Here is a 25,632-nt window from a genome sequence, read left to right on the forward strand (position 1 = left end):
ATACGAACAACACGCCGAAGGAGACTGAACATAAAAGGCTGCTAGGTACCCAGGCAATTTTATGCTCTACAGTATCTCTTCACCAAGCAAGAGATACATTCATTTCTCCACTGGATTATTTCCAGTGATGAAATTGTTGTGGCAAACGTTGTATTCCAATGACCTAATATAATTTGATTTACACTTTACACTTTACACTTTACACTGTATCAATACATCAATTTATTATCTCCCAGGCAAAATAAACAGCAGAACAACAGTAACAACACACAGACACTATAGGTAACCATTTATACTGTGCATTTAAAGGTCCGATGCATCCATTTTTATGTTTATATCAAATCATTTTTGGGTAACAATTAAATTCCATTGAAATGGTAAAAAAGAAACAAAAATAGCTTCTTGGAAAGGAGTAATTTCTCAAGCAAGAATTTAGCTAGGACTGTCTGGAAGTGGTATGAGTGGGGAGGGGAAAATTGAAAATTTGCTGTTATTGGCAGAGAGGTTTGGAACTCTCTTTCTTATTGGTCTATCAACTCATTTACTGCATGGTGATGTCACCACGGATGGCCAAAACTCCATCCCACCAAAACAGGCAGCAATTTCAGGTATTTTAGAGCAGCTCTTACACTAAAAAGGCATTACCATAATTTTCACAATTTCACAGTATTATTCCAACCTCATAATGTGGAAATATATAGAAAACACGGGACAACCACATTTCTGACTGCACTGAGCCTTTAAGCAAAGTGAAAATGTCAGTTCACACCACAGGTCAGGTAACAACATGAGGCAATAGAAGGCACTGTAATTCAGCTTAATAAATAAGGTAAAACAGCCATTCCTAACTAGCCTGGGTACCAGTCTGTTTAGCTAACGTTCCACTGTCATTGCTAAACAGACTTGTACCCAGGCTAATTCATAATCCATTCATCCACAGCATTTCTCTTTTCCCTCGGTCACACCACAGTCTCGCGGCCAGGGTCAGGGTCTGAGAGCTGGCTGTCTGAGGAGGGTGGTCTGGTCTGCTCCTCCCCTCCCACTCCTGTGTCTGAGAACTGCAGTGGAGGCCCAGAGGGAAGCTGAAAGGGCTCAGGGAAGGCATGGAAGTGGACAGGAGATGGCTCCAGCTCTGTCTCAGTGAGCCCTAGTCCATCCTGACCCCGCAGTCCCCCCATTCCTCCTCCTCTTTTCCCCTGCTCCTCCTCCTGGTCCTCCTCCTCGTGCGCCTCAGCCAGAGGGAGCTGTAGGAACTGAGGAAGCCACAGCTGCTCCTTCTTCAGCAGGCCTCTCTGATCGTCCACACTGCAGCACTGGGCTCTGGACAGAAGTTCCATCAGACCTGCAGACAACAGACAAATCATGTTAGGCTCATGTCTTAATGTAATAGCAACATAGATACCTGAAAACAGCTGATCATTGCAATAATGTCTAGTAGGTTCCCACACAAACCATTCCCTTACCATCCATGTCATAGGTTCTTCTAAAGGCAGGGTTTCTCAGCCTGGTGTTGGTCCGGACTCTGTCAGCACTAAAGAGGGAGCTAGTATCCACATCTACAACAGCTGATCTTCTTCCCTAACGAATATAGAAAAATGTCACGTTGTTTGAAATGCCAAGAACTTTTTAAAGCCTAGATTCAATCAGATCAAGTGTTAACCGGTGATAGCGGACTCCCACATAGCTGGTATTTTGGCGGTGTCGGAGTTGTAACTGTGTTATAGCTGTCAAATTGGTGAGCGGTTGCTCATGTGGTTGTCACGAAGCTACAACTGCCCCACTCACTTTGGAAGTTCAGAACAAGAAACTGTATGCTACATAATGAAAATCATTAAAGAAATAAGGATTTATATCAGCCTAATCGGGGTGTAGATTACAACACAGATTCCAGTGTTCAAACTTGGAACAAGGCTGCATGGGATTATTATTAATGTGACTCGGCGCATCCAATGGCAATGTCTGCGATACACACATAAAAAATACTGCAGTTTGATATAGAACATTCTAGTGCTTACTATAATATGTAGTATACTGTAGTATACTGTACTCCACACTGTAGTTGATAAATAGATTTATTTGACCATTTAAAACACAATACAACCACACCTGTGGATAATGCATTCAAATCATCAGGGATGTCACAAAAAAAAGTTTGAAAATGTATGAAATAAATATTACACACATAAACATAGCCTACTAGCCATACTTTGGTTACACATATATCAACAAATAAAACAATGGACAGGATGACATTGCCTTAGCCTAGAGCAGGACTCCCTCAGTCGATCAGCGATCTCAGGCTCCTAAACCAAGTTAAATGATGGTTTAATCACGGCGATGTCAGGTGACGCCAGATGATGATGCAGATGGCTTGTCGGGTTCTGATATTATCTTCGGCCTCTCTGTAGCCTGTGATGCCAGATGATGATGATGGAGTTGGCTTGCTGACCCTGATGTCGTCCTCTGCTCAGCCCCCCACCACACATCAGCCCAGAGCAGTAGTGATCCTCACTAGGAGCTCTCTGCCATTTCCACAATGCAGTCAGGTCTCATTGATCAAGAAGCAGCCGGTGTTGAGATGCATCATTTAAATGCATGCCAACATTAGCCAGCTAGCAAAACCAGACAAATCAATCTGCCATCAGTCCTGCAACTCCGTGGGTAAAAACAACCAGATATATCCAATCAACAATTCAATAACTTATCAAAAACTAAAATATGTACAAAATTCCAGAGCTCTCTGTTTAGGCTGCCTTACAACACCATGGAAACCACAGAGCCAGTATCCCTTGGTCATGTGTAGTACTTACTATAGAATTTTGTAGAATACTATGGGTGCTTTCGTTAATTCACTCTGGCTAACTATTACGATTTCAGAGCACTCTCGTCTGAGTGCGCCAGAGCGTAGAATAACTGATGAATTTACGAACGCGCAACACCCGTTGAATATAAACATTGGCAAAAAAACGTAATTAAATTGTTGTCAGCAACACAGTCACAAACGCTCTACATAACATGAAAACAGCCTAACCAGCTCTGCTAGGGCAAGTAAAATGGTCAGAGTGAGGTGTTCTCTCATTTGTGTCTGAAAGTATCTAGCAAGCTAGCCAACTTTAGCTTGTTAGCTTGGGTGCTTGAATGCCATTGCGAGGTCAGAATGCTCAGATCAACCCTACTCCTCAGCCAAAGTGTCCAGTGTGCGCTCTGAACACTCCATGAGCAAAAAGCTCTGAATTTATGAACTGACAACAATCTGAATTTATGAACGCCCAGAGCGCACTTTGGCACTCCAGTGGGAATAAGGAACACACACATTAGTACACACTGTAGTATTCCTCGATTGTGTAGTGCTTACTATAGCATTTTGTAGTGTACTGTAGAATTAGAATACTATACTCCACACTGTAGAATCCCTTGATTGTGTAGTGCTTACTATATAATTTTGGAGTATACTGTACAATACTATACTACACAACAAACTCTCCAGTGTTCATTTTTTATTTATAACTTTAAATCAACACTGAAAGTGTTGCATCTGTGGACCCATATAGACACCGGAACAGTGTTGAATTAAATTAACACACTGCTTAGTGCCTTTCAAGTAAATTGTAGAGTTACATGTGTCATGTCCTGACCAGTAAAGGGGTCATTTTGTTATTGGTGTTGGTCAGGACGTGGCAGGGGTGTGTTTGTTTTGTGTGTTTCGGGGTTTTTGGTTTATGTTCTATGTTTTCTATTTCTATGTGGGTTTTCTAGTTTGTCTATTTCAATGTTAGTTTTGGGAACGACCTCCAATTAGAAGCAGCTGGTTGTCGTTGCTTCTAATTGGAGGCCATATTTAAGTGGGTTTATTTTCTCTTGTGTTTATGGGTGGTTGTTTCTTTGTATAGATGTGTAGCCTTACAGGACTGTCGTTCGTTTTTCTTGTTTTGTTTAGTGTTCACCTTTATAAAATAAAAGTTAAGTATGGACCCTTACCACGCTGAGTATTGGTCCGATATTTCTTAATCCTCAGAAGACAAAGATTATGACAACATGACTGTATTTGTTAGTGACAGAGACATGATTGTTGCATTCATCCCTTTTTGGTCCCATTGACTTCACGAATATGTTATTATAAAAATAAGTTTCATTTTGAGGGCCTAGTTTTATCCTAATACAGGGGCCTGAAACTCCTACACATCACTTTGAACCAAAACCACACCTATCATTATCATATTTCCCAGGACGCTCTATTGCAGGTTGATATTTAGAGTAGTTTTTTCAATATCTATGTTTGTGCATTGATTGATTGATTCATTAATTAATCTTATACTACTCAAATATAAATTACAAAAATATTCTAAACTTATCCTAAATGTTACTTGGACTTATTGCACCGGTAACTGAAATGGTTGTTACAATTTAGATGGTTTAGTTAGTCCCATAGTTTAGTCTTCCCAACCCAGGGAGTCGTTCTGAATGCAGGTTGTGGGTGATAAAAACATTTCAAAAAGTTGGATAGGCCCACAATGGATGGATTATAATAGGAATTACACATCACGTTGCAAGCCAGCATAATGCGACTTGCAGGCCTGACGTAAAGCATTAATTTCAGGCCACTGTATTAAAGATGTGTTCCTAACGGGGTACAAACACCATGTAATGTCATCCTTTGTACCTTTAATTATAAGTGCGTAAGTGTACCCCAGTTCATACTGTACCTCAGGCCACATTGGGCCTGCAAGTAGGGTTACAAAATTCTGGATTCCCAGATTTGTCTAAAATCGTGATTGAAGGATTTCTGATTTTCTCCTTCCATTTCCAAGAAAACTTCCAACCAGGATTTCTGTATAACCTGGGAATTTGGGTAAAGTTACCAGAATGTTGCAAGTCACATTATGCTAGCTTGCAAAGTTATGTGTAATTCCTATTGAACTCCATCCAGAGTTAGGATATACAACAGATGGAATTTTAATTCACCTGCAACCTTGCATTCAGAATGATTGCCTGGGTTAGGAACATTGTGAGGAGACTACCGAAGGCATTTAAACTGGAACAATCATTTCAGTAACAGGTGCAAAAATCTAAATAACTGATTGGATTACTTTAGAAAAATGCATGTTATTTATCTTTGTGTAGCATAATATTAATCAGTCAATCAATGTACAGTACATGCACAAACTTAGATATAGCAGATCAGATGCTTTAATGTTCAAATACATTGATAGAACTTCTGTTCATTTTCTTGCCTTAGTACCTGACTTGCATATCTTAGACCACCTTTTGCAAAAATATTAAACACAAATGTCATCAGTGAATACAAAATTCATTGTTAAGTGTTTTGTTGACATAATAATAAAGGTGCAATATGCATAAATGGCTCCACCATTTCCTGGTTGCTAAAATTCTAATAGTTTGCCTAATTTCAGTTTTGTTGACAAAACAAGCAATGCATAGTGTAGAGACTCATTGTACCAACTAAACCGCCGTGAAATATCTTTTCAATCACCAGAAATATTGTATTTTCAGCTGTTTGAAGCAGGTATACAAAACCAAAAGTAAAAGACGCAAAAATGAAGCTTAAAAACGTGAAGCATGGAAATAGTTCACATAGAACAGATCTAACACTTCTTACACTTGCTTTCAATGAGAATGACAAATCTATAACTCACATTTATATGTGAATTTGGTCAAGTAACCCAAAAAGTTACATATTGCATCTTTAACACATTGTTTTCATCAGAAGAGAAATGTGTACTATTGTGTTCACTGTTTCCGGCAATATGTAAATACTACTGCACAAAATTCTAAATCATCCAATCACTGTCATACCATGTAAACTATATGGAAAGATCTAGGCAATGGGGACTATCCAAATTGTATTATCTTTTAAAATATTGCAGACATGCAGAGATGCAGAGAATGAAGTTGGGTTACTCCTAAATCATAATCTCCAACATTGTGACCTTCCTTAGAGCTTTTCTTCGGTGTGGATTTAGGCCTATACATTCGTATCCTTGTGTTTCTTTATTGTATTCACCTTTCCTTATTTCTATTGTGGATTGTGTTTCTGTGCGCCAGTGGAAAGTCTACAAAACTATGAGCAAACAAAACTGTGTATTGAATACATGGAATTGAGTTGTGATGATACCGATGAATGAATCCTCCACATAATGTGCTTATTTTTGATTAAATGTAAAACACAGACTAGCTTTCTGTTTTGTCTGCTTGGATTTAAGAGAAAGGTATGATTGCGCAATTTTTTTTGCAGGCAGTTGTGTTCTTTTGATGAATGTATTTGCAATTTTGACTGCATAATAGAGTTTTGATTAACGTATTTATGTTTTGAGAAGGCAACTACACTTTGAAAACACATTCATTGTTTTGCAAAAGGCCACAAAATTCTATGTCTTGCGGTGTCTGTTTTGAAAATCGACATTGTTCCAAAAAATGCTTGTACGTGATTCAGAAAAACTGAACTAGCACTTACTAATTTTACCATAATGTACTATATTATGCATTATAGTTGACCATGGTACACCGTGGTGAATACTATGTTAGGCCTATGATAACTTTGTAAATAATGGTATTTATTTATCCATATTACTCTACTGTGCAATGACAATCATGTACACAATGAATGTGCTGTACTGTAAATATGTAGCCATTGAACAAATCTGATGTATCATGGTGTAAAGCTGGAAATCATTCCATGAATATGATCATTATGGAAATAAATAATGGTTTACCTGGTAAAAAAAATACTATAATTTACTTTCGCATACTACAGTACTTATTATAAAATTATTTAGTACACTGTAGTAAACTGTAGTACAGTGTAGAACACTATATACTACACACTGCATTGATATGCTAATATGTAATTTGCATATACCCCAACCCCCTCCCCATGTGCCAATTTCTGCCTCCCATGAGTAAGAAACCTACACGCCAAGTATAGATCATATATTGTTGTTCCCAAAAAATGGAAAAAATGTGTGTGTATGAAAGTGTTCTCCCCCTGCTCAGTTGTGAGCTATAATTTTAATAAAGCTGATTTTAAACACAACAAACTCATGTTGGGAAAAAGGTGAAACTAATCTATGCCTGTTCTGATAAAAACCTTAGGGCATTTAGCCTCGGGGATGCCTTGCTTGACCACACCCTCCTTCCTTGCTCCTGGCCTGCCCTGCCTCTTCCACCAATCCATTTGTTTTTATGGACAGAGAAGAGCAGAAGCTCTGAGCTGTCCGATCAGGTCCATTGTCTACTGTCGGCCAACAGGTCATGGAGAAGAGCAGGAGGGCTGATCTGTTCATACTCATTCTGATCTACTTGCAGGTTATGGCAAGTTTGCTGTTTTAGTATTTGTCCAATAGAACACTACAATATACTACAGTAATGTCTGCAAAACTGCGACAACAAATACTACAATTTAATGCTACAGTAAATACTACACTATGCTGGAGTAATGTATGCAAAAACACAAGACTAAATACTACAGTATGTGCTGTAATGTTTCTGGGAGAGAAAAAAACTGCTGTCCTACAGTTAAGTCCGTAAAAATACTACAATGAATACTATAGTACAGTGCCCTCCACAATTATTGGGACAGTAAAGCTTTTTTTTCTTATTTTGGCTCTATAGTCCAAAGTCCTATAGTCCAAAGTCCAAAGTATGGATTTGAAGTCAAACAATGACTATGAAGATAACGTGCAGATTCTCAGCTTTAATTTTAGGTTATGTTCATCCATATCGGGTGAACCGTTTAGAAATTACAGCACTTTTGTACATAGTCCCCACCTTTTAGGGGAGGAAAGTATTGGGACAAATTCACATATATGTTTATTAAAGTAGTAAAAACGTAAGAATTCGGTCCCATATTCATAGCACACAATGGCTACATCAAGCTTGTGACTCTACAAACTTGTTCGATGCATTTGCTGTTTGTTTTGGTTGTGTTTCAGATTATTTTGTGCCCAATAGAAATGAATGTTAAATAGAGTATGTATCTAAACACTTCAACAGTAATGTGGATGCTACCATGATTACGGAGAATCCTGGATGATGAGTGAGAAAGTTACAGACGCTACATGGGAGGTACAGGGGAGCTTGGCATTTTTTAAGTGGTATGATATTTGCGCGTCTATAACTTTCTCACATTATTCATGATTCATTCAGGATTATCCGTAATCATGGTAGCATCCAGATTCATGTAGAAGTGTTTAGAAACATATTCTTATTTACAACAAAGGTGACTCCAAAAAGACACAATACATTATTTACCATTAATTTCTATTGAGCACAAAATAATCAGAAACACAACCAACACAAACATCAAATGTTTGTCAAATTTGTCCCAATACTTTTGGTCCCCTAAAATGGATGGACCATGTACAAAAAGTGCTGTAATTTCTAAATGGTTCACCAATATGGATGAAAATTCACTCAAATTAAAGCTGACAGTTTGCACTTTAACCTCATACGCATTCTTTGATTTCAAATCCGAAGTTTTGAAGTATAGAGCCAAACAAAGAAAAAAAATGTCACTGTCCCAATAATTACAGAGGGCACTGTTTATAAATATACTAACACTACAGTTTTAATAACATAGTAAACTATGATATTTTTCATGTGGGTATAACGCCAGGAGCGCTATCCTGATTTGACAGCTCCAATGCAGTTACCTCCGATATCGCCTAAATAAAAACAATGAAACTGCTTTGCAGGTAGACAGACAGATATATAGACGGACGGACGGACGGACGGACGGACGGACGGACGGACGGACGGACGGACGGACGGACGGACGGACGGAGCGGACGGACGGACGGACGGACGGACGGACGAGACGGACGAACAGACAGACAGACGAACAGACAGACAGACAGACAGACAGACAGACAGACAGACAGACAGACAGACAGACAGACAGACAGACAGACAGACAGACAGACAGAACGTTGCTCAAGTACCACTCACCTGAAACACAGGGCCTGAGGAGCTACCACACACCATTGAGCTGCTGCTCTGCTCAGTACCTGGGGAAAATAATTGGATAAAATATTCTCAATCTCAAAAACAAAACTACGCAAAACAATTTAGACGCGTGGCGGTCCCGAAATTTCGTCAGCCGGTGATTGTCAAGCAAATAACTGCCGGTCTCACGGTAATTGACCGTTAATTAACATAAACACATTTAGCATCTCCTGGCTTCCACACTGATGCAGACCTTTGGAACATCTACATTTTAAAAAGTCTAATAAATCTATGTAATATAGCCTACGTCTTCACAATAAATCCATTATTTATTTTAGACAGGTTTAAAGAAACATGATATGAAGAAAATGTCCCACTGTCATTGGTATTATGAGGAAAAAACTGTTTTGGTAACTGATGCACATAAGTAAAAGATGACGAGATAATGTACTGTAAACGAAGCAAGTACACTCACAAGGACAACTACAGTAGTACACTGCCTATATATATATATATATATATATATACACTGCTCAAAAAAATAAAGGGAACACTTAAACAACACAATGTAACTCCAAGTCAATCACACTTCTGTGAAATCAAACTGTCCACTTAGGAAGCAACACTGATTGACAATAAATTTCACATGCTGTTGTGCAAATGGAATAGACAACAGGTGGAAATTATAGGCAATTAGCAAGACACCCCCAATAAAGGAGTGTTTCTGTAGGTGGGGACCACAGACCACTTCTCAGTTCCTATGCTTCCTGGCTGATGTTTTGGTCACTTTTGAATGCTGGCGGTGCTTTCACTCTAGTGGTAGCATGAGACGGAGTCTACAACCCACACAAGTGGCTCAGGTAGTGCAGCTCATCCAGGATGGCACATCAATGCGAGCTGTGGCAAGGTTTGCTGTGTCTGTCAGCGTAGTGTCTAGAGCATGGAGGCGCTACCAGGAGACAGGCCAGTACATCAGGAGACGTGGAGGAGGCCGTAGGAGGGCAACCTCCACCTTTGTGCAAGGAGGAGCACTGCCAGAGCCCTGCAAAATGACCTCCAGCAGGCCACAAATGTGCATGTGTCTGCTCAAACGGTCAGAAACAGACTCCATGAGGGTGGTATGAGGGCCCGACGTCCACAGGGCCCAACACCGTGCAGGACGTTTGGCATTTGCCAGAGAACACCAAGATTGGCAAATTCGCCACTGGCGCCCTGTGCTCTTCACAGATGAAAGCAGGTTCACACTGAGCACGTGAAAGACGTGACAGAGTATGGAGACGCCGTGGAGAACGTTCTGCTGCCTGCAACATCCTCCAGCATGACCGGTTTGGCGGTGGGTCAGTCATGGTGTGGGGTGGCATTTCTTTGGGGGCCGCACAGCCCTCCATGTGCTCGCCAGAGGTAGCCTGACTGCCATTAGGTACCAAGATGAGATCCTCAGACCCCTTGTGAGACCATATGCTGGTGCGGTTGGCCCTGGGTTCCTCCTAATGCAAGACAATGCTAGACCTCATGTGGCTGGAGTGTGTCAGCAGTTCCTGCAAGAGGAAGGCATTGATGCTATGGACTGGCCCGCCCGTTCCCCAGACCTGAATCCAAATGAGCACATCTGGGACATCATGTCTCGCTCCATCCACCAACGCCACGTTGCACCACAGACTGTCCAGGAGTTGGCAGATGCTTTAGTCCAGGTCTGGGAGGAGATCCCTCAGAAGACCATCCGCCACCTCATCAGGAGCACGCCCAGGCGTTGTAGGGAGGTCATACAGGCACGTGGAGGCCACACACACTACTGAGCCTCATTTTGACTTGTTTTAAGGACATTACATCAAAGTTGGATCAGCCTGTAGTGTGGTTTTCCACTTTCATTTTGAGTGTGACTCCAAATCCAGACCTCCATGGGTTGATAAATTGGATTTCCATTGATTATTTTTGTGTGATTTTGTTGTCAGCACATTCAACTATGTAAAGAAAAAAGTATTTAATAAGATTATTTCTTTCATTCAGATCTAGGATGTGTTGTTTAAGTGTTCCCTTTATTTTTTTGAGCAGTATATATATATATATTCACACCTCTTGACTTTTCCACATTTTGCTGTGTTACATATTGGGATTAAAATGGATTTAATTGTCATTTTTTGTCAACGATCTACACAAAATACTCTGTAATGTCCAAATGGAAAAAAAGTTTAACATTTGAAAAGAAATGTTTGGAAATAAAAAAACGAATATATCTTAATTAGATAAGTATTCAACCCCCTTAGTCAATACATGTTAGAATCACATTTGACAGTGATTAGAGCTGTGAGTCTTTCTAGTGAAAGGTGAATTTGTGTCTCTGTGTCTGTTGGAAAGCAGACTGAAACAAGTTTTTCTCTAGGATTTTGCCTGTGCTAAGCTCTATTCCGTTTCTTTTTATCCCCCAAAAAACTCCCTATCCTTGCCGATGACAGGCATACCCATAACAAGATGCAGCCACCACAATGCTAAAAAATATGAAGAGTGGTGCTCAGTGATGTGTTGTGTTGGATTTGCCCTGAACATAATGCTTTGTATTCAGGACAAAAAGTTCACTTAATTTCCAACATATTTTGCAGGATTACTTTAGTGCCTTATTGCAAACAGGATGCATGTTTTGGAATATTTTCATCCTTTTCACTCTATAATTTATGTTAGTATTGTGGAGTAACTTCAATGTTGTTTATCCATCATCAGTTATCTGGAAAACCTCCCTGGTCTTTGTGGTTGAATCTGTGCTTGAAATTCACTGCTAGACTGAGGGACCTTACAGATACATGTATGTGAGATGAGGTAGTCATTTAAAAATCATGTTAAACACTATTATTGCACACCGAGTGAGTCCATGCAACTTATTTTGTGACTTGTTAAAAGGGTTGAATAGTTATTGACTTAAGACATTTCAGCTTTTCATTTTTAATTCATTTGTAAACATTTCTAAAAACATAATTCCACTTTGACATTATGAGGTATAGAGCAAACGCATGTAGATCAGTGACACAATATATCAATTTAATCCATTTTGAATTCAGGCTGTAAAACAACAAAATGTGGAAAAGGTCAAGGGGTGTGAATGCTTTCTGAAGGCACAGTAGATGTATAATCTTCATCAGAAGATATATTGTACTAAAAGAGAATATTATATTATATTTTACAGTCAGCTATTTATTTGCTGTTTACATTGAAATCATATTGTCCAACTCCATAGCTGTCATTGTCAAGCAAAACAAGACAATTAGTGATACAGAGTTGGCATGATAGCACAAACAGACTGGCACTTAGACTAGGTACTGTAATTACATAATAATTGCCTAAAAATTATTGGTTTTAATTCTTTGAGATTCATTGCAAAAACAAACGAGCACCACTAAGTACTGCCAATTGTGCTGTCTTCTTGGAAGTGATTATCATGAAGTTCGGAGTAAATACCAGACAAACACTGGCTAAACAAGCACTGTAAATTATCATGCTTTACAGAAAATTCTCATAGGAAATCATAGTGTTTGGCGTAATAGGACATAGCGTATTGCAGAATATTGTACTGACTCCTTTGGGGAAATATATGCATAAGCTTTGTGGATACAGTATCAGTTTTGAGCACAAGCAATCTCACTGTCTAGGTTTCTCTCCTGCACACACATACACACAATAGAAAACACAGAAAAACAAACAGAATTTTGCAGCATACTAGCCTTTCACTCTGTCCAGTGTTATCTTTTTGTTGGCCAGGGAGGTTACGGCCATGCTCATGCTCAGGGACTCTTTGCTCCCACTCTGAAATAAAAGGGAGTATGGAGAGAAAACATCAGAGGGTTTATAGGTTATGCAACAGCATAGAACGTCACAATCAGAGTCCCATAGTTAGACTCACCATGGTTACTATGACGTCCTGTGGTCGCAGACGTTGCTTCTGGAGCACTGGGGTCAGTGCTTCCTGTAGAGACTTACTGGACTTTACCACAATACCCACTGTCTTCCCTGTGGACACTATCTCCACCCTGAGAAATAGACACAACTTGGCATTAGTATGATTTTGTTTGTTTGTAGGGTTTATTTAATTACAAAAAAATACAAAAGTGAACATGTTGTAAAATATCAGGATGTGGACACTCACGCAAATGTCACTCTGAGCTCCAAGAAGACCTGCTGCTCCTTCAGAACTGAGCTGTCCTGATCCAGAGAGAGGGGCTTCTGGGGAGAGACCGGAGAACAGAAGGCGAATAATGAACACAGTACATCAACTATACTTGGCATAGAAAATTCTCCCTACTCCTCCAACTAAGATGCTGCTGAGTGACAGACAGACACCATTTTGGGTAAAACCAATAGTCTGCTTGAGAGGTTGCTTGATTGATTGATTTTATAAGTCAATTAAAAAATATATACATATACACACAGTACATATTCAAACTTGTCAGCGATAACACAATAAAGTCTGACTTATTTCCATTGTGGTCCCTTGTGGTCCCATTGTGGTACATACTCTACACTCTTAGAAGTAAAGGTGCCTGGAAGAACATTTTGGGGTTCTAAGAATTGCCACACCAGTGGAACCATTCCAGGTCAAAAAGGTTCCCAGAGGAACCCCTCTGAAAAGGGTCTTAGAGGAACCCCTGTGTAAAGGTTCAAACCGGAACCTTTTTGTGATGGGATGGGTTCAATAGTCCGCCACAGTGGACGCGTCATAATACCCATAAAAACACAGAAATGGTTCCAATTGTTTTTCCGCCACACATTTTTCACATTATGAATTTGACAAAAAAAATCTAATTAATTGTGTTTGGTGTAGACTTACCTTGATGAGACGTTTTGATAGCTGTGTAATTCTCTCTCAGACAAGGTGAGTTTTCTCAACATATTCACCTCAATTTCCTCTAAAAAATTTGCAATGACAATTTTTTATGAAACTTACATTGTCCGACCGAGAGAGATTTGCGCGGTTATCAAAACGTCACACCAGGGTAAGCCTACACGAAACACAGAACTTATATGAAGTAGCTCTAAAACCCCAGAGGGAAAAATGTATGGTGGGAAAACGATTGGAACCATTTCCAGTCCAGGTTTAAGAGTGGTACCGTGGTACTAAATGTTGAACCTTTTTAATAATATATTGTAGAGCTGGCAGCCTATCAGGAGATAGGAGGCGTGGCTTTACTATAGTTTTTTTTGCCAGCCGTTTGCCATTCCTGTTCGCAATGTTAAGTTTATACACTGCAAATTTAAATGTTCCTCAAATATTTAGGCATCTTACATATTCTAATATAATATTAATATTGCTGAATACATATAGTAATAACGTGGTAACTCCAACTTTGGGATTTGCATAAGCTACAAAACTGTCAGTGTTCAAACTTAACATGCGATGACAATAAAACAGAACCGATGAACAGGGATGACATTTACACTAACGCCTTCAAGCTCAACTCTGGACCTACAAATCAGTTCCACTGCATTTTTTCATTGTTCCCCTCTAATCAGGGACTGATTTAGACAGGGGACACCAGGTGTGTGCAATAAATGATCAGGTAGAACAGAAAAACAGCAAGCTCTGGACCTCGTAGGGTAAGAGATATTACTCAGCTGGCCTCGGCTCTGCATGTAGGAGCCGATTCTGACTGAGGCTCACCTTGTCCTTGCCCTGCAGGTAGATGATGACATCCGAGAGGGGGAGGCCTCTCTTCTCACAGAGCCCAGTCAGCATAGTGCGGATGGAGAGGCCAGGTCGGGCTGGAGCCAGGGAGGCAGTGCCGTCAGGTAGGAACACACAACAGTACTTCTCTGCCTGGCCCGCACGCCAACGCTCCTTCTCCAACTTCTGGGGGGAAAGGGGGTAAAAAGCACAAGTTAATTCAAAGTTTAAATAACTATTATGTGATAGTCAGAGCTTGGTGTGTGTGTGCGTGCTCACCTCTGCTGCATTGAGGAGAGATCCCGACCTGGCTGTGCTCTGTAAGACTGCAGCATGGTCAGCAAGCTCAGCTAAGGGAATGGGTAGGGGGTATATTCAGCTGCAGATATACTGTATGTCATCAGACCAGAAAAGTAATAGACTGTAATGTAAATTCTGAACCAATGCTATCCCTATTGTATTATACCTCCCCACGATCCCCTCTTTTCCTGTCCTTTCTCTCTGGTCAGCTTGTTCTGTGGAACTCCTTTTCTCTTCTCTGCTCCCTCGTCCAAATCCAAAGGTAGAGACTTTCCTGGTTTGACCCTTGGTTTCTATGAACAATACTCAGTTATGAAGTGATGTGTTGGTTTATGCACAAACTTTAGAGCACATTTTTACAATACTGTATGGCCAGGGCCGGCCCTAGCCTTTTGGCGGCCCTAAACGAGATTTAGTTGAGGGGCCCCACACCTCGCGAGCAAAACATTTTAGTGGCCCCCCTCTTGACGGCTGAGATAAAGTACATTTCCCGTAATTCTACACATTTTGCCATGGGGCGCAGAGATAATGTTGCAGTTTTAAAGCAAGTATCCGCAATTCTACACATTTTGCCATGAGGTGGAGATAACATTTTGCCATTTTATAACTAACTTCATGCAATTCTATTAATTTTGCCACCGGGGCGGAGATAACATTATTACGTTTTACAGTTAATTTCCTGCAATTCTACACATTTGAGCACATGTTCTTCTTACCCGGTCGTTAATTCGGACATGATTACTACAAGTTCAGATAGCTGGTTAGACTAATTTTCCAATCTAAAAATATTTTGCTGACTTGGAATAATTGAGTGACTGTCAGCGACTGACATAACAAGAGGAAAACTGCTGATACACAACCATATCTCTAAACGGCACCTTGTGTATTCTACTATTCTAACTCTCAACAAACAGTAAGTTGAAACCCCAACTGAGTTCCAATTGTATTTTTTATTTTTGTACGCTTATACCTGGGGCCGGCCCTGTGTACGGTACCTCTTTGGGTTTCTGGTCAGCCTTGGGTCTGTCACTAAGAGAGGGGATGTCAGTCCCAGCAGTCTTTCTGGTTGCTGTGCTCTTTGAGCGGGGGCCCAGCTCAGGTAGAGGCCTGCCCTCCACATTGGCCAACATGCAGCTCTGATAGAGCTGGGAGCGAACAAAGCGTGTGTAGCTGTCAAACTTCATCAGCTTGAAGATCTGAAGTGAGGGGGAGAGAGAGAGAGAGAGAGAGAGAGAGAGAGGAGAAGCCTTTTTAAGTCAGGCAACACAACCATCTTTGTTACTAAACTCAGTTTTCATGGCATTTCTTATTTTTCCTGCTGTTTCCCACAGCAAAAGATGGGCATGCTACTGTATGAATACTTAATAAAGGAATATTTCATTATTTTCTAACGGAGGCTTGCTACAGTAGATGATGTGTCCATGATGGTGTACCTGTTGTTGAGCCTTGTGATACATGTCAGGTTGAGGGTTTCTCACTTCCCACTCCTCGATGCGGACTTTGTCATCAATGTTGATGGGATGGGAGGCACTGCCTGAGAGGTAACTGCTGTAGATGGAGCGAGCCTCCTGATTTAACTGGACAGAAAAGGAACATGGTCAGACCCTGACAGATAGAGACCCCTCTTAGCACATGGGGTAATCTTGAAGATGTCAAAAACCAATTTTCATCTGTGAAGTACCTTCTCTTTCTGATTGACTGGGATCTGTCTGAACTTTTCACATGCCTGCCAAAATAAGATGTTCTCAGCACTGACCTCCGACTTCAGGAAAGCCTGTGGGTTTAAGCAGAAAAATAGTCTTGTCACCAATATTTACCCAACCACAATACCTTATCACCAGGCATAATCTTCAGCCTGTTTATACTGTCTGAAAACTGTGGGTAGTTTCTTAAGGGGTTAAGGGGGAAACCTCTTCCACAGTGTTTTTTTATTGGACCTTAATACTACCTTAAATTTGACTTACAGTATACCCTGCAAACCAAAATTGGTTCTGAGAACGTTCCCAGAACATTCATTAGGTTGCCATAAAAACTGTCTAGTTGTGCTGATGATTATACAATGTTTGTATAAAACATTTGCCTGATGTTGCAAGAACGTTCCCAGAACACATTTTGTTATTACATCACCTGGAAACCTAATAAGAACCCTAGGGCAATGTTCTGTGGTGGTTGTTACAGATGTAGTGCACAACATTTCAGTGAATGTTAGGAGAATGTTCAAAGGATATTTAATTTAAAACATTTTCTTATCAAGAACATTACTTGAATGTTTTTGGGACGTTATCATCCTAATGTTAGATAAAACCCTAACTAGAACTTAATGGGAATGTTAGCTAATGTCCTGGGAATGTTCTCTGTTTGCTGGGTATTGTTTACTCTGATATCTCACTCACACACATTCCTCTGCTCTCCACAGGCCCGTAATCCAAACTGGTGAATCTCATCTCTTTTCCCATAAATCCTCCAGCCCTCAGGAGAAAATCAGACGCCCATGTGGTTCTGACTATTTAAGGGACTCTTGCGTGGGCCTCTTTTTCACTTTAATTTCTTTGGCATTTTGACAAACAGTCTTTGTGGCAGGGTTATGTAGTCTCTCCCAGTCAGTAAAAAAATGCTTTCATTCAAATAATGTTTTGTGTTTGCTTTTCATGCACTGTGTAATTGATGTGTATATACAGTACCAGTCAAAAGTTTGGACACAACTACTCATTCAAGGGTTTTTATTTATTTTGACTATTGTAGAATAATAGTGAAGACATCAAAACTATGAAATAACACATATGGAATCATGTAGTAACCAAAAAAGTGTTAAACAAATCAAAATATATTTTATATGTGAGATTCATCGAAGCAGCCACCCTTTCCCTTGATGACAACTTTGCACACTTTTGACCTTCTCTCAACCAGCTTCACCTGGAATGATTTTCCAACAGTCTTGAAGGTGTTCCCACATATGCTGAGCACTTGTTGGCTGCTTTTCCTTCACTCTGCGGTTCAACTCATCCCAAACCACCTCAATTGGGTTGAGGTCTGGTGATTGTGGAGGTACTGTAGATATAGTGTAATTGTTGTTTTTTGATGTGTTCATGCAGGGCTTATATCAAATCAAATACAATTTTATTGGTCACATACACATATTTAGCAGAACTTATCGTGGGTGTAGAGAAATGCTTGTGTTCTTAGCTCCACCAGTGCAGTAATATCTAACAATTCATAACAATACACAAAAATCTAAAAGTAAAATAATGGAATTAAGAAATGTATAAATATTAGGATGAGCAATGTCAGAGTGGCATTGACTAAAATACAGTAGAATAGAATACAGCACATACATATGAAATGAGTAAAGCGGTATGTAAACATTATTAAAGTGACTAGTGATTCCATGTCTATGTATATGGGGCAGCAGCCTCTAAGGTACATGGTTGAGTAACCGGGTGGTAGCCAGCTAGTGATAGCTATTTAACAGTGTGATGGCCTTGAGATAGAAGCTGTTTTTCAGTTTCTCGGTTCCAGCTTTGATGCACCTGTACTGACCTCGCCTTCTGGATGATAGCGGGGTGAACAGTCCGTGGCTTGGGTGGCTGGTGTCCTTGATGATCTTTTTGGCCTTCCTGTGACATCGGGTGCTGTAGGTGTCCTGGAGGGCAGGCAATGTGCCCCGGGTGATGCATTGGGCAGACCGCACCACTCTCTGGAGAGCCCTGTGGTTGCGGGCGGTGCAGTTGCCGTACCAGGCGGTGATACAGCCTGACAGGATGTTCTCAAATGTGCATCTGTAAAAGTTTGGGAGGGTCTTAGGGGCCAAGCCAAATTTCTTCAGCCTCCTGAGGTTGAAGAGGCGCTGTTGCGCCTTCTTCACCACGCTGTCTGTGTGGGTGGACCTTTTCAGAACGTCAGAGATGTGTACGCCGAGGAATTTGAAGCTTTCCACCTTCTCCATTGTGGTCCCTTCAATGTGGATAGGGGCGTCCTCCCTCTGCTTTTTCCTGAAGTCCCCGATCATCTCTTTTGTTTTGTTGATGTTAAAGGAGAGGTTATTTTCCTGGCACCACTCCGCCAGGGCCCTCACCTCCTCCCTGTAGGCTGTCTCGTCATTGTTGCAAACTTGCTGGCTGAGTTGGAGGCGTGTGTGGCCATGCAGTCATAGGTGAACAAGCAGTACAGGAGGGGGCTGAGTACGTACTCTTATGGGGTTTCGTGTGTTGAGGATCAGTGAAGTGGAGGTGTTGTTTCCTACCTTCAACACCTGGGGGCGGCCCGTCAGGAAGTCCAGGACCCAGTTGCACAGGGCATTCTTACATAGGTATTCCTCTTGAATATGTCTGTAAACACTCCAGCCAACTGGTCTACGCATGCTCTGATGACGCGGCTAGGGATACTGTCTGGGCCGGCAGCCATGCAACTTCTTATGGCTTGGGGGCAGTATTTCAACGTCTGGATGAGAAGCGTGCCCAAAGTAAACTGCCTGTTACTCAGGCCCAGAAGCCAGGATATGCATATAATTTGTCAAGTTTCCAAAACTGTTAAAATAATGTCTGTGAGTATAACAGAACTGATATGGCAGGTGAAAACCTGAGGAAAATACATCCAGGAAGTGGGATTTCTTTGATGTGGGTATTTTCAATTGAATGCCTATAGAGTATCTAATGGGTTAGGACCCAGATTGCAGTTCCTATGGCTTCCACTAGATGTCAACGGTCTTTAGACATTGTTTCAGGCTTGTTTTCTGAAAAATGAAGAAGAGTGAGACCTTTCTGTCAGTGGACTGTAGAATCATGCCGTGCTGGTTTGCTCCGCGTGACTGAGTGCGCACCCTTCGTTGTTTTTCCTTTCTATTGAATACGCTACTGTCTGGTTGAAATATTATAAATTATTTAGACAATTGACAACCTGAGGATTAATTATAAACATCGTTTGACATGTTTCGATGAACTTTACCGGTACTATTAGAATGTATTCGTCTGCATGGTTTGACCGCCTTTGAGCCAGTGGATTACTGAACAAAATGAGTTTTTGGGATATAAAGAGGGACTTTATCGAACAAAACAAACATTTTTTGTGTAGCTGGGACTCTTGTGACGTTTTGCCTGTTTGATTGCCTTACGGAGGGAATAACTACATGGTTTGTATTTCGACCATCTTCCCAGTCATCTTGCCATGGTTAAATGCGGTGGTTAGCGCTTTCAGTTTTGAGCGAATGCTGCCATCTGTCCATGGCTTCTGGTTTGGGTAGGTTTAAATAGGGACAGTGGGAACAACCTCCCCTATACACTTCCTGATGAACTCAGTCACTGTGTCTGTGTATACATCAATGTTATTATCCGAGGCTACCCGGAACATATCCCAGTCCACATGATCAAAACATTCTTGAAGCATGGATTCCGATTGATCAGACCAGCGTTGAATAAACCTTAGCACGGACTTCCTGTTTGAGTTTCTGGCTCTAGGAAGGGAGGAGAAAAATCGAGTCGGGATCTGATTTGCCGAAGGGGCCTTGTAGTGTAGGCATCCAGGAAGATAGAATAGGAGGGGTCGAGTGTTTGGATATTACATTTTTGCATCTGAGCTCCTAGAGTGTGCGGCTCTCCCTTATTTTCAAGGGGTCGCGTGTTTTCCCATCGCGAGTACTACAGTCATTGTGTTGGTAGAACTTCGGTAGCATTTTCCTCAAATTTGCTTTGTTAAAATCCACAGCTACAATAAATACAATAAACCTCAGGTATGTTGTTTCCAGTTTGCATAAAGTCCAGTGTAGTTCCTTGAGGGACGTTGGGGTATCGGCTTGAGGGGGAATATACACAGCTGTGACTATAACCAAAGAGAATTCTCTTGGGAGGTAATACGGTCGGAGTTTGATTGTGAGGTATTCTAGGTCAGGTGAACAAAAGGACTTGAGTTTCTGTACGTTATCACAATCACACCATGAGTGGTTAATCATGAAACATACACCACGCCCTTCTTCTACCTGGAGAGTTCTTTATTCCTGTCTGTGCGATGTACTGAGAACCCAGCTGGCTGTATGGATGGAGACAGTATATCCAGAGAGAGACATGATTCCATGAAACAGAGTATATTACACTCCGTGATGTCTCTCTAGAAGGAGATCCTCACTCTGAGCTTGTTTACTATATTGTCCAGAGACTGAACATTAGCGAGTAATATACTCAGAAGCGGTGGATGGTGTGCCTGCCTCCTGAGTCAGACTAGAAGTCCACTCCGAATACCTCTTCGCCGACGAGCAGCATCTTGGAGCAGCCTCTGGGATAAGTTAAATTGCCCTGAGGGGTAAGAACAAAGGATCCAATTCGGGAAATTCCTGGTCGTAATATGCTGGTGAGTTACCGCCACTGATATCCAAAAGTTCTTTCCGGCTGTATGTAATAACACAAAAACATTCTGGGCGAATAGTGTAAGAAATAACACAAAAAAGCAAAATACTGCAAAGTTGCTTAGCAGCTAGAAGCAGTGCTGCCATGTCTAAGATGGCTATGACATCCTGAGACCGCGGTTAAATAAAGGTAAAATAATCAATACAAAATCATAGTCTTTCCTTTACATGACAATGTACATGTTCAAAATTACTTCATTTATCTCTTAAAAACACACAAGACCCATAAACACACACTGTATACTAAAGCTCATCATGAATAAGCCTGAAAGATTGTGTACAGTCAGGTTTAGGTCCTACCGTGAAGTAGAGGACACCAGTTGGGTCCTGTAGTAGCCTCTCAAAGCTCACAGCCCAGCTGGCCACCTTCCCCACACCACTGGCTCCATCACTGGGCACGGTGGGGAGACTGGAGTTACTGCTGGAACACAGGCCCGCACTGGCTCCACGCTCCTCTGGTACCACATTCAGCTCTGGAGACATTAACAACAGGGCTGTACTGGATGTAATACAGAAACGACCATATATGCTTCACTTTGAAATATGATATGTGTCTTCTCCTGTACTTGAACATAGTAATGTGATTTTGAATACAGAGAACTTAAATCTAATCACTGAGTTGTGAAAATATACAGGAAATTAAAAGACGAATGTACAAAAAAAACAAGTCCTGCGAAACTCCCTCACGTGACTTTCTTTCACATACAGCTGTCAGCTATTGACGAGGAAGTCATTGTGGTAACACTGTAACTTCAGAGCCAGACAGGCAGGTGAACCCAATAGACAGTGCATTCTTTAGCTTTTACAAACAGTAAACACTACTTACAGTGAGCTACAAAAGTATTGGGACAGTGACACATTTTTTGTTGTTTTGGCTCTGTACTCCAGCACAATGATACAATGACTGTGAGGTTGAAGTGCAGACTGTCAGCTTAAATTTGAGGGTATTTTTTTATCCATATCGGGTGAACCATTTAGAAATTACATCACTTTTTGTACATAGTCCCCCCCCCCATTTTAGGGAACCAAAAGTATTCGGACAAATTCACTTATGTGTATTATCGTAGTCAAACGTTTAGTATTTGGTCCCATATTCCTAGCATTAAATGATTACATCAAGCTTGTTGTGACTCTACAAACTTGTTGGATGCATTTGCTGTTTGTTTTGGGTTGTGTTTCAGATTATTTTGTGCCCAATAGAAATGAATGTTAAATAATGTATTGTCATTTTGGAATCCCTTTTATTGTAAATAAGAATAGAATATGTTTCTAAACACTACTACATTCATGTGGATGCTACCATGATTACGGATAGTCTTGAATGAATCGTGAATAATGACGAGTGAGAAAGTTACAGACGCACAAATATCATACCCCCAAGACATGCTAACTTCTCTCCATTACGGTAACAGGCTAGCTTAGCACATTTCTTTGTTGTTGGGGGAGGAGGGGTGTGATATTTGTGCTCACTCATCATTATTCACTTTGAAATATTATTTGTGTCTTCTCCTGCACTTGAACACAGTAACACGATTTTGAATACAGAACACTTTAATCTAATCACTGAGTTGTGAAAATGTACAGGAAATTAAAAGATGAATGTACAAGAGGACAAGTCCTGAGCAACTTCTCACGTGACTTTCTCTCACATACGGCTGTCAGCTATTGACGAGGAAGTCATTGTGGTAACCCCGTAACTTCAGAGCCAGACAGGCAGGTGAACCTAATAGACAGTGCATTCTTTAGCTTTTACAAACAGTAAACACTACTTACAGTGAGCGCCAAAAGTATTGGGACAGTGACATTTTTGTTGTTGCTTTGGCTCTGCACTCCAGCACTTTGAATTTGAAATGATACAGTGACTATGAGGTTGAAGTGCAGAACGTCAGCTTTCATTTGAGGGGATTTTCATCCATATCGGGTGAACCGTTTAGAATTACACCACTTTTTGCACATAGTCCCCCCATTTTAGGGAACCAAAAGTATTGGGACAAATTCACTTATGTGTATTAACGTAGTCAAAAGTTTAGTATTTGGTCCCATATTCCTAGCATGCATTGACTGCATCAAGCTTTTGACTCTACACACTTGTTGGATGCATTTGCTGTTAGTTTTGGTCGTTTCAAATTATTTTGTGCCCAATAGAAATGAATGGTAAATAGTGTAATGTGTCCTTTTGGAGTCACTTTTATTGTAAAGCTGACAGTCATTGTATCATTTCATTGTTTCACTGCAATACTTTTGGAGCTAACTGTATATGAGTGAAACATGTTGAGAGAGGAGGACGCTGTGCTACAGGGCCATTCACTTATTCACATGCAGCTCTGATGTACAGCTCCTCAAAGCACTCAGCAGGTGAGTGAGTGAGTGAGTGAGTGAGTGAGTGAGTGAGTGAGTGAGTGAGTGAGTGAGTGAGTGAGTGAGTGAGTGAGTGAGTGAGTGAGTGAGTGAGTGAGTGAGTGAGTGAGTGAGTGAGTGAGTGAGTGAGTGAGTGAGTGAGTGAGTGAGTGAGTGAGTGAGTGAGTGAGTGAGTGAGTGAGTGAATGAGTGAGTGAGTGAGTGAGTGAGTGCATCCATATGTATAACTGGGAGAAAGCAGACCATCTATTGTCCGGTCCAACATGTTCAGTGAAAAAACCCCGAATGTGTCCATGTTTCAACTCACCTCCGTCCGACACTGCCAGACTCTGTAACCACAAACATAGACTAGTGAATAAATCTGCTTTGGATTAGGGTAACAACAATCAGATACACAATGATTTTATATCTAAAGTAACATATTTTTAGTTGGCGTAAAACCTCTAATCTTTAGAAGACTTTAGAGCTTAGACAGTGAGACTGTGAGACAGAAAGACAGACAGACAGTCTAGGCCCACTTACTGCACGTCCATTCGTTATTCCAAGGTTTTTATGTGTTAGGAACATTGCCGTATCGCTTCGGTTAATTGAAAGATTCCAAGAGAGACATTGATAGATCACTGAAGAAGGGTTCCGGTAATGTTCTTCTCTGAACCTACTTGCTTTGCAGTGACTGCCACTTCCTGACTGCACAGGAAGTCTTGCCATAGCAACATGACCACAAGAGGATGTGTGTGCACTCTACACAAACCCTCGTCTTACTTTACCCCCTTGTCTAAAGCAATATCATTCTCATTCATGCAGACAATAGAATACACCAAAACATGAAATGAACACACTGAAGATTACAGTTTGAAAATAGTTTGTGGTGTTTGAGTTTCTCTAGCCAAATATTGGTCATGTGTTTTAATTAGCATAAAACTGGATCTTAACCATATAGAATTAGGAAGATCTCTATGCTTAACCTTGACAAATTTCCACCAGCTGTAAGTGACTAAACACACACCATCACCACCATAAACCACAGCTCACATATTGTTATCTAATATTAGTTAATAATTAGTTAGTACATTGTTATCTATAAGTGAATTAAGTTAATTATATATAAGATAATTTTAGTATAGGTTTACCCTTGTGAGATTCAGTGGTCTAATGCTGGTTTCATTGTTGTATCTTCCAAGTCTCCTTCGGAGAGAGGATCTCAGGGCAAGTTGAGAGAATCCTTTGGTGAACTCTTTGAACATCATTGTTTTCTGTAGGATAAATTCAAAACAATCCAACATTGATCAGATAAATTACGTCACACTTGGCTCAACTATAACATGACTTGTCTGAGCATGTTCCATACTCTCTAAAAATCTTGAACTTCCATGACAACCCAAGGGGAGCGGGTAAATCTGATCCTAGCTATCCCTAAATGCTACATAAGGCACCACAGGAAATTCCCCCAAAAGCCACAATCCTCACGATACAGAATATCTACTGCACATGATTAAATGTATGTAAAAGTATTGTACCTTCTCTCTGGATTCTCCAGTTGTTTTCCTCAAAGGACAGTGGCAGGATGCAGAGGTCTCCATGGCAGTGGTGGAGCCTACTGGAATAGACAGAGAGAGAAAGGAGAGGAAAGGAGATGAGACGTTAACAGCTCTGGGCGGCTTATGCCAGGGGACTGGTCTGGGGCCCACAGTGATGATGGCTTATCACTGAACAAACAACATCCCAGCCATAAACCACAGCTCACATGGATATAAAAATCAATGGGTGGGACACAGATAGATAAACACAGCAACCACTCAAGGGGAAGTCTCAGGTTGTCTCCTCCTCCATTCCAGTTTCACAGTGACTGTCTGTTCCTAAAACTGTGTGAACCAGCCCGCATGTAACCCACTCATAACCCATTTTAACATAAACCAGCCTGCATGCCCATATGGCCATTTATACATACACAATATAGACCTGTGCATACAATGTT

General features: G+C 40.9%; 1 protein-coding gene across 3 annotated transcripts; it reads right to left on the reverse strand.

Annotated features, from left to right (window-relative positions):
• Positions 1 to 202: 202 nt before the first annotated feature.
• On the reverse strand, positions 203 to 25,420 carry rgs14b (regulator of G protein signaling 14b). 3 transcript variants are annotated; one of them, XM_014195934.2, is made up of 16 exons: positions 25,175 to 25,420; positions 24,788 to 24,910; positions 23,965 to 23,986; positions 21,600 to 21,772; positions 16,590 to 16,682; positions 16,342 to 16,485; positions 15,904 to 16,104; positions 15,075 to 15,201; positions 14,888 to 14,958; positions 14,606 to 14,794; positions 13,094 to 13,170; positions 12,851 to 12,977; positions 12,672 to 12,753; positions 8,965 to 9,023; positions 1,464 to 1,578; positions 203 to 1,342 (listed from the first exon to the last, which is right to left on the reverse strand). In XM_014195934.2, exons 1-16 carry the CDS (start codon positions 25,235 to 25,237, stop codon positions 960 to 962), a joined length of 2,049 nt encoding a protein of 682 aa, XP_014051409.2. In that variant the 5' UTR covers positions 25,238 to 25,420; the 3' UTR covers positions 203 to 959. The 3 variants fall into 3 exon arrangements, with proteins under 3 accessions (XP_014051409.2, XP_045572835.1, XP_014051411.2); XM_045716879.1 differs by lacking the exons at positions 24,788 to 24,910; positions 25,175 to 25,420 and adding an exon at positions 24,180 to 24,360 and having other exon boundaries at positions 14,606 to 14,791; XM_014195936.2 differs by lacking the exons at positions 24,788 to 24,910; positions 25,175 to 25,420 and adding an exon at positions 24,180 to 24,360.
• Between the last annotated feature and the right edge of the window lie 212 nt (positions 25,421 to 25,632).

The sequence above is a fragment of the Salmo salar genome, chromosome ssa04, assembly GCF_905237065.1.
Source record: "Salmo salar chromosome ssa04, Ssal_v3.1, whole genome shotgun sequence".
Lineage (NCBI taxonomy): Eukaryota > Metazoa > Chordata > Actinopteri > Salmoniformes > Salmonidae > Salmo > Salmo salar.